At 38.4% G+C, this 16,268-nt stretch overlaps 1 protein-coding gene across 5 annotated transcripts in view; it reads right to left on the bottom strand.

The window, feature by feature from the left end:
• mtmr10 (myotubularin related protein 10) overlaps positions 1–16,268 on the bottom strand; it is an 86,986-nt gene that overhangs the window by 68,690 nt on the left and 2,028 nt on the right. For 4 of the 5 annotated variants that reach the window (XR_007429238.1, XM_022665121.2, XM_049471313.1 and 1 more), the window contains exon 2: positions 12,787–12,847. Coding sequence is in view for 4 of the 5 variants with exons in the window: in XM_022665121.2 (XP_022520842.2) it covers positions 12,787–12,847 (61 nt within the window). In the remaining variant the exon portion in view is untranslated. Of the gene's footprint in view, positions 1–12,786; positions 12,848–15,738; positions 15,760–16,268 lie in introns of those variants that run through there. The other variant, XM_049471314.1, reaches the window with a different exon arrangement.

A 16,268-nucleotide genomic window follows, 5' to 3' on the forward strand; every position in this document is an offset into this window, starting at 1 on the left:
CATGAAATTAAACATCAATTTGAAAAATCTTAGTTTACACAACACTGTCAAAGATAAAGATAGTAAGTCAAGTAAAATGGTGTGTAAATGAAAGTAATCAGGAAAAAGTATTATTTAAAGTGGTATATTTCATTATTTGTTTTATTACAGAGTCTGTGGCCCGTGACTTCAAATATATTTCTCCTTCTGGCCCCCAACAAAAAAAGTTTGGACACCCCTGTGTTAGAGGTAAGGAACACCACTGCACTAAATAACCATACTGCTGACAGAAAAGGGTGGTCAGGTGGTTCTTTTTCTTCTTCTATTGTTTGAATGGGTGATGACATGAAGTGAACTCACTAAACTGCAGCGTGAAACTAACCGAAAACTAACTGAACCAAACACAGGATAGACTGTGTAACAAACACATGAACCTAAACACATGCCCTAAAACGTCGGCTGGTGGATTTATCCATGCTCCTTTACATAGAACTCAATAAACTGGCCATGTTGTAAACACCAACACAAGCAGCCCACTGGCTTCAGTCTGCACTGGGCACAGGCTCAGCAGTGTCACCAGTAACTCTCACAGATATAGCCCAGCTCTATCTGTGGGATAACGGTAAGTCTGCAGGGATGCTGAAGTCCTGCACGTCCCGTCCATATCAGCCTGGGGAAATGTAACGTGATGCCTGGCCTGTGTGTGGTACGGCACAGTCAGCATGTACAGATGCAGGCACTGCAGAGCCAAACAACCATGAACCAGTCATTCAGTACTGAGGACTGATGCTGCTGATAGCACTGGTTACACACTGCTATTAACACAGCTTTAGAATCAGTACGACAATAAATTATAGCACAGTAAGTACCTGAAAAGAAATGTTGCGGCCAAAAATCCTTCGTTAGGAATGCACTGAAGTGTTCAGAAACTTTTAACTTCTCTACTTTTTGAGCCACAAAAAAAAAAACTTTAGAACCATTGTTAAAACCATTTTTGTTTTAATATTGCAAAGTAGGGGTGTCACGATTTCGATATTTCATTGAAATCGATCGAAATTATGTCATGGTCTCGAGCCTCGAAGTCAAAAAGATGATTGACGCGGGCTACGCAAACGACGCAGCACACTGTAGCCGCATTGTGACTGCTTAAAGCGCAGCCCTTCCTCCAGAGAATGTGAACATTCTCATCTTCTTAAAAAAAACTTTAAAAAATATAAAAATAACAGTTGTTTTGTCTAGTCTCAAATATGTTAATAGTTTTGGTACCTTAAGGAGCATCTTTCTCTCAGATAAAGTTAATAATATACCTTTATTAAAGAAAAAAACTTCTCATTCTCAGAGACTGGAAAAGTCATAAAGTCTTATTTTTCATGTTTAACTGTTATAGTAGGATAGAGTTCAGTTTGTTAAGGCTCTAATTGTTCTATTGTTTTGTACATGACTGTTCCTGTATTTGTTAATTATTTATTTTGTTATGTTGCACATTGCTGTTTTAATAGTGCACACTGCTGCTACCAAAAAAAGCCACTAGACGGCATTACATATATATCTTAATTAAATTATTTAAATTTGACCAATAGTGCCTTATGTGGTGTATTACAGATCACTTGTATCACTTTGTATCACTTATATCAAGCCCACCTTTTGAAATAAGCCTCTCTGCTGTAAAAAAAAAAAGAAAAGAAAAAAGAAATCGAGAATCGAATCAAATCGTGACCCTAAAATCGGAAATAAAATCGAATCGAGGATTTAGAGAATCGTGACACTCCTACTGATTAGCCAATATTTATCTCTGCAATGCCCTTTATCTCTGCTTACTCTGGGTACGACATTGATAGATCACTTCAAAACGATAGAAACACATAAACATAGGATTTAAATGCCCATTAAATAGTGCTGGGCGGTATACCGGTTAATATGGTATATCGTACGTCACATACCGCTAGAGGCGCAGCGGCGCACTGTGTAGAACAGGGGTCTCAAACTCATTTTTGCCGAGGGCCACATTGGCATATTGGCTGTCCTCTGAGGGCCAGATGTAACTTATAAATATAAGAAAATGTAACCAGATGTAATACAAAATGAATGTAATTACTCCTTAATGTTAAATAACTCTCAATATACTATTTATTCAATCAAATATTACAGTTGCATGGAAAAATGGTTGCTTGTTGCTCTATTAACATAAATCCTTTTAATTTATAAGTTATATTAACTTTGATCAAAACGTTTGATACTGAAATAAGGCTTAATAAATATAAAATCAAAAATTGTGAGCTGTGACAGATTTAGCATTTCCTCAGATTTAGCAGTTCCTCATCCAACCACTAGTCGGAGCTGCAGCTGCAGCACCACAAGCCCGCAGTCTTTGCTTAGTCAGAGCTGCAGCCCAGCCACGGGCTACAGGGCTCAGCTGAGCCAGTCTGGAGCGTTTTTAAAAATTTGTAAGTTCTTCTGTGTATGAAATAAAATAACCCCACTAACCGGATAATACAGCTCTCTACAGTTCATCTTTCAGCCCAAGCAGCTAACAGCAGCAGTTTAGAGCAGCGTCACGGAGGCACTGCTCGGATTACATTATAAACAGGTCAGTTAGCGCGCTGCTAACCTCAGGATGTTTATAACTACGGAGTTTAGTGGACACACCACGGCAGCAAGGTTAGACTGTTGAAGGCTACTGAAGACTACTAAAGCAGGCAACGCAGCGTAAGCAAAAAAAAACAAAAACCACACACACACACCAAAATACAAGTTAAGATAAAATATGAAAACGAACATAATAAAGCATAAATAATTAAATTGAATTGCGGGCCAGATGTATGTTTATTTTGTTAACCCGTGAGGGGCCGTATGAAACCGCGTCGCGGGCCGCATGTGGCCCGCGGGCCGCTACTTTGAGACCCCTGGTGTAGAAGCACATAGTGTCAAACAGTGTTGCCAAACAAGCACTCTGGGACAGCTCGCAAGATAACGCTAGCCAATTAGCACAACAAGCTAACACACTGGAAGCTGAGACCTGTGGAACCAATTTACCCTACACCCTGCCCTACACCGTAGCTCGACAATGCGCAACGTGGACAGTCGCGATCCGCCAGACCCTGTGGTTTACATTAGCCCACTCATCCCTTGCAACAGCCCTGAGTACAGAATAATTTATTCAGCAAGCGATAAAAATCCCTAAAACTCGATTATAGGTGAGCAGTAACTATAGCCCTGAAATATATTAATACTGTAGCTTAAAGCTCCACTAGGTAGGATTGAGATTTTGTGCTCGTGGGCTCCCCCTACAGTTGTAGAGTGTAATAAATGTTTAAGGCGGATTAGTTTCTCTTTCTCGTTTTCTGTCTTTCACAGACATATTCAGTCTCTTTCCAGCTTCTGCCAGAGTGTCAGTATGTTAGTTTGTGAAGAATGAACCAGTAGTCCTTGTAGACTGTTAGAACTAAAGGCTGGAAAGCAGGTCGCAGTTCTCGCGAGCGTTGGTCGCGGCCGCCTCGGAAAACTTACAGAGTCTGGTTTGAGCTCAGAGGAGCTCCGGCACAGACACGAGAGCACCGCTATTCCTCCTATTACACCTCAATGCAGCGCTGCAGTGAGTTTCAAGCTGTAATTTTACTTCTTTAAAAAGATCAAAAATCAAGGAAATCCTACCTAGTGCTGCTTTAAAGGTTAATTTTAATACACACTGAACTGAATGTATTTGTTAAATGGAGAAAGAAGGGAATAATGGCTGATTTATTTTAATACTGCAATGCCTCTAATGGCTTGAACTATTAATTAAAATAGTTTTGTAAAGAAAGCCGTGTTAAAGCTGTTAGCGTATCTCTTTTAAAGGTCTATTGTTTATATTCTTCAGCTGTTTTTCTGCTAATGAAGTCTGCTTTCTTCACATATTGTTTAATTTTGTGGGACAAAGTAAACCCAATACTATGCAAAGCTTTAATTTTAGGCCTTAATGTTTGAAAAAATATATGTACTCCTAACAGTACAGTAACTCACAAAAAAACACAGCTTAAAACACAGCAATACCTGAACAACCACTGTAGCAACAACACAGCAGCAACTTACCAAGCTAAGACAAAACAAGGCAATCACTATGCTTTTGTTGGACCCAAACATGAGATATGGCCTCCACTGTACCACCTAGCAACACCAGAGCAATCACTTGAGATACCACTGAAAGTGCTAAGAAACCCCATAGAAACCACAGCAATCACCAGGTAAAAAACACCCAAGCAATGGGACAGCAACCACCATAGCAACATCAAAGCAACCATGAAAAAATACAATATCAAGCACCAGGTAAGCACATAAAAAACACACTAGCAACTCCACAGCAACCACATACCATAGAAAGCACTTGCCAACAAAATAGCAAAGCTTAGGATACCATAGCAACCACACAGAAACCACGAAGCAAACACTTTTCAGTCATTTAGCAACACCATAGCAACAACCTAGCAACCACACAGAAACCAATCAGAAACTCAAACAGTTTATCACCCTTCATTATCTTATTTATCCTTCATTATTATTTTACATCCATTTGATTAGCAAAAGGGTCTTCACCTGAATCATGTTTTTACTTGGTGCCATTTAGAAACTATTTGTGTTTATTTATTATAACAAAAAAAAACAGCTAAGCCAAGGTTTGCACAGACAACACAAGACCACTAACTAGGCCTGGACAATAATTTGATATCGGTATTTATCACAATAAGAAATGTTTCAATAACGGTGACATAATTTTTGTGGTATATCGATATGTATTATTTACAGAATCTGTTACAGACAGGCATTTTTTACTGGCGTCAGCTCGCCGCAGAGCTGAACACAATCAGCCCCTGTAGCTGGGCTACATCAGTGCGTGATGACGTTATCACACAGGCACGTAGCCAGATAGGCTAGGCTAGGCTAGGTTAAAATGGCTAGGCTAGGCTCGGGTCCGCTCCGCTACGCATCTACAACGTCTCGCGCTGGAGCCAAACGGAGCCGGGACGAGCGGATCTAAGGCTAGGGTAGACTCGGTTCGGCCAGCCACGGGTCCGCTCGGCCATCGCGGGTACGCTCGCTTGCCGCTTTGCTGCAAATTGTGCCGAAGAGTGGGGCCGACCAGCAGCGATAACGTTAATACATCTAATCTGTTCCACCACCTCAAGCAACTCCACTACAGACAATTTTTTCCTTATACTGACTGAAGCACTTTTAGGTTTGTTTATTTGACGTGGATATCATGTTCCTTTTATGTATATAAAGGCTTCTTGTATTCTATATCCTAGTTGAAACACTTTTGTTTTAATCTGTTAAATTTGTTTACAAAGAATAAGAAGCTCTGCCTCTGTTGTAATTTAAAGTCATTTTTATTGTTAATAGTTATATAGGTTTATGTTTGACAGGGATGTCATGTTATTATTTTGCTATATGCAAATAAAATTGAACATTGATTTATTTTGACTACTTTTTTTAATACTTTTATTTCTAAAGTATTATAGTTTTTGTGAAAGGAGGTTTCAAAGACTTAAATTAAATTTTCAGACAGTAGTAGGTACAGATTTCCGATAAATAGATAGACAGACACACAGATAAAAAGTGCAAATACACAGTTATATAATAATTGAAATTTGCAGTGCTGCAGGGATTGCAGGAATTCTTAGCAGTTTTCTGAGGCCTTCAAAATATTTATATCAATATCGAAATTATATCGTATCGACCGAAATTTAAGGCATATATCGTGATATAAATATTGGCCATATCGTACAGCACCATCACTAACCTTGGAACTGCACTCCCCAGTTACTATTTACATTTGTTATTATTTTTTTGTTGTTGGTGTCAACAGTTAAGTATTACCTCATTATTTTTCAGGCAAAAGCTTAATCTCTGTTCTTAAACCCAACACCAAACCTAACCCTGAGTTACACACAGCCACATTTAGAATATCATTAGTGCTACCTCACCCTTACCAACAATAGCATCTTCCACCACATCGTGTCAACAGCTGGAGTATTTTTTTTAACACTACATTTCACACCACGGTAAAAATAATACAGAGTGCAGCTGTTTGCCCACTGCAGTCACCAACAGGCTCAAAAAAGATTTACAAGGTATATTTGTGTGTGTTTTTACGTCTCAGCCGTACGAGCGCAATCGCGCACGCCGTATCTATTTTGGAAACAGGGCGAGTCTGAGCCGAGCAGCTTTAATTATAAGGCCTGAGCTCCTAACAGCCTCACACGGCCTCCTCCCCGTCCCTCAGACCACACTTCTAGGAAAACAGAAGGAGCCTGGTTCCGTTTAACCTGACGAGGAGATAGCGGCCATTCGTCACCTTCCACAGAATCACAGAGAGAGGATTTATTCAGATACTGTTTCAAACACGGGCCAGGAAAAGGTGAGAGGACAAACCCGTGCATCAGAAACGATAACAGGAAAATTCCACAACAGGTTTTTATTAGCCATCGCTCATATTCACACAGGATTTAACGTCAGAACATGACACCTGTTCAAAGAGTCCAGCGCACTAATCTTCAGCATGACTTCAGCCCAGACTGCTGACTCAATAACAGCTTTTCTAAACAGCCCAGAGTGTCTGCAGAGGTTTGTGTTTGTTTACCAGAGACTGAAGAAAATTACACTGTAAGCCCTGATTAGTTAAAAAAAAAAATTTGAGGAAAACGGTTGCCTTTACAAAGTTATGTAATGGGTAGTGAAATAGATAAAGTTAGCATAACTTAAAACATCAAGTTATTACAACTAAAGGGAAGTTGATTTAACTTTTTTTTTATTTTTGTTATACTGTAAGACCGGATAAATCGAGTTTACCTAACTTTTTTAAGGCAGCTGGTTTGCTCAAATGTTTTAAGTAATGAAAAGAAAATAATAAAAACTTGAGTTAGCATGCCAGGACTTTGACTGCAAGCCAGGACTTTTTGCCCGACATCAACGTCTGACCTCACAAAGGTGCTTCTGGAAAAATGACAATCACAAATTTCCATAAGCACACTCCTAAACCTTGTGGAAAGCTTTCCCAGAGGAGTTGAAGCTGTTATAGCTATATAAGGGTGGGCAAACAGAATAAGGTATCACTCGCAGCCATTTGTGAAGGCAGACATACAGTTATTTTTTGCAATATAGTAAAGGTTGGTCCCAAACTCCCCATTGTTGAGTTTTATGAAGCCAGTGGCAGTCCAGCAGAGCTAGGTTTGTCTGGGCATTTGCAGGCCTAGTCTACTAACACAATTACAGCTTTTCTAAGCAGCCAGGAGCATGAGCAGAGTTCTATGTTTACTAACCATTTATATTTGAGAGCTCTAGTGGAGAAGTGTAAATGTAGCATGACGGAGCTTAAAGCACTTGATCTGCTGTAATTTACCAGATCAACACCTCTCACCAAACCAGCATTAAAATAAACTGAGTGGAATACAGCAGGGCTATCGTTACAGATAAGAGTGTTGACAGAAGACCGTGTGCAAACACTCACAGCCTACAGCCGGCCACTGATGTTGGGAGCTACTTATCTTAGAGCATTTACAGGCTGTACTGTTTACACCTCAGTCTTACAGCATTTTCCAAATATTTTAACATAATTTTAACACCATTAGCATCATATATAAGACTCAGACGAGTAAAAATGTCTGTACATTACATTACATTACATTACATTACATTACATTACATTACATTTGGCAGACGCTTTTGTCCAAAGCGACTTACAATAGTCAAGTACAATGTAAAATGAGTTTAAAGGTAAAACATCTTTGGATAGGGATAAAAGGAGGTCAAATGGGAATAATAGGATAGAGGAGTGAAGGAGGGGAAGAAGGAAATGAGGTTAGAAGTAGTTAGTGTGTTAGAGGTGTTAAGAGAGTAAGTGTTCTTTGAAGAGCTCTGTCTTCAGGAGTTTATTAAAGATAGTGAGAGATTCTCCTGATCTGGTAGTAGAAGGTAGTTAGTTAGAGGTGTTAGGAGAGTAAGTGCTCTTTGAAGAGCTCTGTCTTCAGGAGTTTATTAAAGATAGTGAGAGATTCTCCTGATCTGGTAGTAGAAGGTAGTTAGTTAGAGGTGTTAGGAGAGTAAGTGCTCTTTGAAGAGCTCTGTCTTCAGGAGTTTCTTAAAGATAGCGAGAGATTCTCCTGATCTGGTAGTGGAAGGTAGTTTGTTCCACCATTGGGGAACTCTGTATGAGAACAGTCTGGATTGCTTTGTGTGAATGTTTGGCAAAGCGAGGCGACGTTCATTGGAGGAACGCAGCGGCCGGGAGGTAGCGTAAGCCTTCAGGAGTGAGTGCAGGTAGGAAGGAGCCTGTTCTGTCATCACCTTGTAGGCGATTGTAAGAGCTTTGAATTTGATGCGAGCATCAACTGGTAGCCAATGGAGCTCAATGAGCAGCGGGGTGACATGTGCCCATTTTGGCTGGTTGAAGACCAGACGTGCTGCTGCGTTCTGGATCATCTGGAGTGGTTTTACTACATAGGCCGGGAGGCCAGTTAGCAGGGCATTGCAGTAGTCAAGGCGTGAGATGACGACCGCTTGCACCAGGAGTTGGGTGGCCTGTTGCGTCAAGAACGGTCTAATTTTTCGGATGTTATAGAGCGCAAAGCGGCAGGACCGAGCAGCTGAGGCCACATGGTCTGTAACAGCAGTACAGTGCTACAAAGATACAGATTATGATACTAATAAGGAGGATATATGGGTTTTATTAGCTTTATTTCTTTTTAGCTCAATGCCAGATAAACACAGGACACAGACAAGAACTTTACCCTTACTTTCCTATTTCCAAAAAAAAAGTTAAATCTAAACCACCAGCAGCACACCAGCTTCCACCTGATGAAGCAGCCGGTTGGTCTTCAAACAATTGATGATTTGATGACCAGGCGTTTACAGATAAGGGTAAAGTCCTTATCCTTAACCCTGGCCTAGGCTCATCACTCACCACCAGAGTGACTGTACATCACGGCTAGGATGATTCCTAGACCAGCCACCACACTCACTCTACACCAGAGCATGGATCTTTTCAAGACACCCTACTGAAGTGAACCTGCATCAGGGCTTGGATATTTCCATGGCCTGCCATTGGACTGACTCTAGCTCACAGTTTGGATATTTCTATACTCCACCTCTTGAATATTTCCAAGACCTGCCCTTACATCCTCTACTTCTTGGATATATCCAAGACCTGCTATTGAACTGATTCTACTTCTTGGATATTTCCATGGTCCTCCACTGAACTGTTTCTACTTCATGGTAGGGCTGCAACGATTAGTTGCTGCAACGCAATGAGAGACTTAGTTTGTGTCTCCAAAAGTGCTCAAACAGATTACATATTAAATCACTAAATATCAGTAATTCCATGTTTAAACAACATTCAGATATTTAAATGCCATTTAAACCTCATGCTCTTCTGTTTCTAACATTTTTAGAGATGGCAAAAATAATCGTTGACTAATCGAAAAAATAATCATCAGATGAGTCGATTACCAAAATAATCATCAGTTGCAGCCCTACTTCATGGATATTTTATGACCTGTGACTGAACTGACTCTATTTCTTAAAAAAAAATACAAGCCCTGCCTCTGAATTGACTAATTCTTGGATATTTCTATGGTCCTCCACTGAATTGATTCTACTTTTTTTCATGACTCTCCACTGGACTGACTCTACTACTTTAATATTTCCATTACCTGCTGGAAAACAGTATGTATCTGTATTCTATCTGTTGCAATGTGGAACATACTTGAGTGCGGGAAAAGGCCCTTTACAGAGCCTTAAAGTTCATAATGCAGGCATGATGCCCAGCCCACTTTACTTTAATTAAAAGGAACTAGATTTTTTCAATGAGAGCGGGAGCACTCTGTTAACCTCTGCCGGTCTGCCTGCCATTGTTTATGCAGTGTTTATGTAGTGAGATTAGTTGGTGACAAGGGTGGAGGTGTTGGTGGCTCTTGTATAAACTTTATTTGCCTGAACATAATCTAAATGTGGTATAATTAGGCTTTTAGACTAATTAGACCTTTAAACTGACATTTGAATCTGAATTAACAGTGAACTGTAAACATGCATTTTCCAAAATTTGGTTAAAAATATATAGTTTAAAATATGTTATTATATGTTACAAAACATGTGGTGATTCAAATTCTTAGATTTTTGTTCCTATGTACCCGTTTACCAGGGGGGGACTAACTGTATATTTCTCTGTGCTCACTCTCTGTTTTCTGCAAATGTGTAACGTTCACAACATGGCCTTATAAAGAACGTTGTGTTACATTTTGAATACATCAATGATCTTTTGCACCTGATTTAAGTGATTGGCCCTGATTTCCGATCACGCAAATGGATTGGGGACATCCCTAATCAATTTTTATTTATTTTCCAAATAAATCCATCCATATCTATATCCATATTTTATTCATATTGACAAATGTACCTCAAACTAAAACAATATGATAACTTGAAATTGATATTTTGTCGCAGCCATAATTTCAATATCCAGTCTTTAACTCATATCTGGTGGGTATCTGGTGGGCATCTCCCCTCCAACCTGCTCTGATCTCAGCAGAGACAGCCCACCACTACCGCTGCTTCCCGTGGGCGGCTGTGCGTCTCAGGCTTTCTGTAAACACTGCGACCCGAAGCCGACCTCAAAACATAACAACTCAGGCCAGATCACAGGCTGCCCGTCTGCAGCCGTGCGTTACAGACTCAGAGGCTGCAGTAGTGTAGGAAACGAGCCGGATAACACACGGTTCCGTATACAGGAAGAGCGCGGGAAGCACAGTCGTGAATATCTTATTCCATTAATCATTTAACTACGTCTGACAGCTCGGTCTCACACACACACACACACACACACACTCCATATACACACACCCCTGCGCAGGGTGTGGCAGGCTCTGCTCCCGGCCTGTAAAGAGCACAGAGCCGGTCTGGCCCACATTTGCAGAAAGTCATTGTCAAACAAATTATGCGCAGCCGAGCGCAGGAGTAAAAAGGAGGGAAGAAAGAGAGAAAGAGAGAGAGAGACGGCATTGCCATGGAGAATGCCACCCTGCCCCAAACACTGCAGCACTGTCTGGGAATCTGGAGGGGCGGACTCTGGAATGAACAAATGTGCATACAGGAATACTGAGCGGAATTCAAGCTATGCTCAACTGTGAACAGCGAATTTACAAACTTACAGCTTCAGCAGGAGGCTACGCAACTATCTGTACAGATACAGATACAGACCATGGGTGGGCAATATAACAATACTGTATACTAGGGGTGGGTGATATGGCTCTAAAATAATATCACGATATTTCATGGTATTTTCATCATAACGATACTTTTGGCGATATGACAAAACACTGAATTCGAAAAATTATTTAGAGTTTTATTATTGCATGCAATATGATAAAAAATCTTTTTATCAGATTTGTAACAGAAGTCAATGATCCAGAATGTCATGATACTAATAATAATAATGCACTCCAAATATCTCCATATATCCAGGATTAAAGTAAAATAAATGATACTGGACAGATATAATCTCTAGTCTCTAGTAGATATAAAATGAGTATATAAAAAATATATATAATAAAAAAGTAGTACCCTGATGTGATAATTAGGGTGGGTGATATGGCACGATATATTAGGGTATAATATTGTTCATGATATTAATTTTTTTTGGCGATATTATCACGTACGATACGATATGGCACACCCTTACTGTATACTATACACAATATACAGTGCTTTAATAAGCATACTAAAGACATCATCATAAGTGCTTAAACAAATGCTGCATAATTGCATATTTCATTACACAAATATAATTAGCCGTGTTTAACAGGGTGAAAAGCAGAAAATAGTTTTGTTTAAAAACCAAGGTAATCTTATTATCCTAGATCTTTACAGCTAGTCTCAAACTCAAGAGGTTGTAAGCTAAGCAAACTGACAACAAAGCGTGACAAGTGATGCTGAATGCTTTACTTAATTTAATGTATGAAAGCAGAGTGAAATAATGAACTTAAACATGCCGTTTTCTGGCTCTGTGCCTCACTCCATTCATTGTACAAAGTAGCACTGTAAATAAATATTCAATGCATGTTGTAATGTAATAATAACTTACTTAATGAATTAATTAGGAATATATATTTTATATTTTTTACCATGTTTTACTACATCAAAAGTTCTTCTTTAATAAGCTCTCCATGCTAAGAAAAAACATAATGGACATATCAAGGTTACCAAATATTATTTATGCATTTTTTTAAGACCATGAACAATTGTACATCGTTAAGTCAATAAAAAAAAATTCATAACAGGCCTAGTCTTTAACCTATTCAAACCTTTTCTGAAAAGATGTACATATTCTGATGTTATATAATACACTAATGTGCTGCACGCCATGGAAAAGAAACTAGTATGGTGTCCCATGACTTTTGCCATGTTCCATGGAACTGCTGAGCTGTAGGATATGTGGGTCATGTGATTTCTGCATGATTCACCTTACTGTCTGTTTGCATGGATTCTAGCCAGATGTCGCCGGTCAGCATCATTCCCAACCACTGAACTGCACTGTCCACTGAAGGCTGTAATGCCTATTATGAGTTATACCCTTCCATGATGTGACACAACTTCAGAAACGGATTGCCAATCTGCATCCACTATCAGACCTCACTCCAACTCCCATAATTCACCTCACCTCAGCATGAACCAGTGCTCAGCCTCACTCACATCAAAACTTACACAGGTGTGGAGGTTCGTAAGCAAGACAGCTCAAAATATAGTTCCTATATAGTTTATACACATCCGTATTAACAAACTTACCTGGTAGAAGTTTGGCCTCCAGCTTCTTGATGGGCATTTGAGGAGTTTTCTTCAATTCATTCTGTAAAATAAGTAATGAGAAAAAAAAGCATGTAAAAAAAACATTAAACACAGGCTTTACATTTTTTTTACATAAAAACAACAAATCAACTTTACATGAGCCTTATAGTATTTTTCACAATATAAGGCTCCCTTAAAATCCTTTAATTTTCCCAAAATATCATCAGTATGTATACATTTTATTAGTCAGGTTGTAAGCAACAGTAAAGCCACTCCACTGAAGTACAGCGTTATACAGGAGTTTCAGTTTAGTTCACTAGCACCGAGGCACCGAGCAGTATTAGCATTAGCCTCTAACCACGCTAAGCGCTAGCTCCTTTGCTGTTCAGAGATGAGTATCATCGGCTTGTAATCAGGGCTAACCCCAGCTAGCACTGCTGGAGCAGCTTTAGCATTACCGGCTAATAGCGCTAAAAGCCTGCATGTTTACCATGTTAAAACAAGCTACGCGGGACGAACTACTAGCTAATAACTTCCTGGATTACCAGAACACTCAGGGGTCCTCAGTGTATCACTATCAGGTGGCATTTGCTAACTCTAACCACAGTTAGCGGTTAGCCGCTAATGCTACTGCTGCTGCACCAAGCCTTAGTAGAAATCTGGTAATCTTGCTGTAAATAAACAGTTACTGTAAGTAAACTCACCCAAATAAACAGTTTTCAGGAGAGAAATCTGTGTAAATGAACATCCAGTGCTCGTTTGACTTTAAAATAAAATGTTTTTTATTCCAAATATATATTTTTAAATGGACCAGAAAATAGACATTCATTGATAGTGCATCTCATAATCTGGTGCACTATGGTAACAATAGTTGTGATTCCTCTGAGGTTGGGCAGGGCAGAGGGTCATTCGAACATAACAAATTTCACTCATATCTTGACCGTCTCTTTCAAATCAAAGTTGGAATTTTCAAAGAACTTTGATTTCTGTGAAAAAGTAATTTTATGTACTGACCCATTTTTGCATATATTTCATTGTCATTTAAGAGAGTTTAACTGCTTTATAGCGTTCTTAAATGGAATTACAATGGCAATAATTACACTAAATGGTATTAAAATTACAATAATAAAGTAAGCATGATAGACCTATTTGTGGCAGCTTTCTTTTTTTTACCAGTAAATGCTTTCATTGCTTTACATTTACAGAAACTGCAGCACTAATATTACTTCTGCAGTAGTGAATTGGGTGACCAACTTCTATTATATTAGCTTCACAGTTCCAGTGCAGAATTAAAGAAGGAAATATACATGACGCACATAAATGCATCAGCCGTGTTGGGCCAAAACCTTTTATCTCCATTTTTCACTTTTTGACATAATGTGTCAGTTGTTATTTAAATGACATGTAGAAGAGTTGTTATGTAAATCGGAGATACAAGCTTGCCAATATTAGATCTACTGAAAGCGCTTTACACTCACGATACTTTACATACAATTTACATTTAATTATATTTTTTTAAGATTGTCCTACATCTCAAACATTACACTGAACTGGTGTTTAACCTATTCACACTCTACTAGTATATTTAGCATGATCGTGAAAAAAATAACTTATTATTCTGATTCTGATTAGCCTGTAGAGATCAAACTGTGTATGTTTTCTATTTTCTACCATTCCTTTTATCACACGAAAATTCCAGGATTTCAATAACAATCGGATTCCTACTGATAATACAATGCAATAAAAGCCTAAAGACTGTATTTAATATAGTAAATATTCATAAATACAATAATTTTTTGAATATAATACATTTTCATATATATATATACTGTCAGATGCACTATCAATACCTACATACCAATCTGAAAATACCAGCATGTTCCTCAAAGCCAAAACCCATATACAGTATATGGGTTATATAACAGATATATATATATATATATATATATATATATATATATATATATATATATATATATATATACAGATTATAAAGATCTTGAAATAAAATGTTGGTTATGGAGGAGTTTGGGTGGAAAACAGTATTGTTTAACTGGTGTTTATCTCACTTATAACCTAAATCTAGTATATAGTACCCAGTAATACAATATACTGCAAAATGCTCAAGACCAGTTTTGCTGGTTGCTGGTTTCGGACAGTCTAAACTGGCCAAGAGGGTTGAAAACTGGTCATTCAGATAAAAACATGTCCTTTACTGATAAGCTGACTCATTACCAGCGCTTGAACAGAATGGTGCATTTTGCATTGGATTCTGGTCATGCTGATAGACCTGTTTGGTCATGTTTGTCAATAGTCTTGGTCATTTTGGTCATGGTGGTCAACCAGCATGGTAAAGCTTGGCCATACTGGTTGCTTAGCTTGGTTAGGTTATTTTTTGTAGACCAGTTAAACCATCAAACTCAAAAATATATATATTATATGCTGATGCTGATGCTCTAAAGCTAAATCTGTCAACCAGCTTAATATGTAGTATTCCAGCATCAATCAAACTGAGTAATCTTGTGGCCTATACGACTATATTTACTACAATAATCTATCTTCAAGTCTTCTACTGATAAAAGGGAGTAATCTTGTTGTCTGAAGACCATATTTACTGTAATAAATTAAGTGATAACATTACCTTCTCCTTGTTTAATACACTACCAATATATACCAATATGAGAGACCAGCATGTTCTCCAAGCGCAAAACTCATAAATGTAACAGATTAGAAAGGTTTTCTGTTATTACTGGTTGTTGTTACTGCAGTTGTTTTAGCAGTGTATGTGAAATTCTCAATGTTTTCTACTGTTAAAAGTGAGAAATAATGTGTCTTTAAACCATATTTACTGTATGAATTGAATAAACTACTGTAGTAAAATATGTATCATCCACCAGCATGTTCTACAAAGCCAAAACCCATAACTATTACAGATTAAAGAGATTTACTGACCTGAAGTGGAGGAAGGTAGGATTTAAAAGGTGGTATTTATTGGTTTGGCTGATGTTTTAGTAGAAAACAGTATTAAATTTCTCATCACTATAGTTTTTTTTTTTTACTGTTAAAAGTAAGTAATCTTGTGTCTTCAAACCATATTTACTAGGGGTGGGAATCGTTTACTATCTCACGATTCGATTCGATTCCGATTTTGGGGGCCACGATTCGATTCAAAATCGATTTTTGATTCAAAACGATTTGAATTATAAAAATTTCTGCTTCTGGCTTATGAATCTTATTGAAAAAAAAACCCTCCATAATATACACTGGTCCTGGAGCAAGTAATGTGTTACAAAAACAATAAAATGTGCAGGAATGTGGGTCCTCAGTGACAGAGAAATCACTGGGATATCACAATGACGTTAATGAACAATAAATAAATAATAAATAACACTGCTTTATTACCAGGCTACTAGCGGTGGTGTGTAGGTGACGCTGCTGGGCTGATGTGATGATAGCAGTGGAGCGCTAAAGTTCAGGAGCAG

The sequence above is a fragment of the Astyanax mexicanus genome, chromosome 23 (assembly GCF_023375975.1).
Source record: "Astyanax mexicanus isolate ESR-SI-001 chromosome 23, AstMex3_surface, whole genome shotgun sequence".
NCBI lineage: Eukaryota > Metazoa > Chordata > Actinopteri > Characiformes > Acestrorhamphidae > Astyanax > Astyanax mexicanus.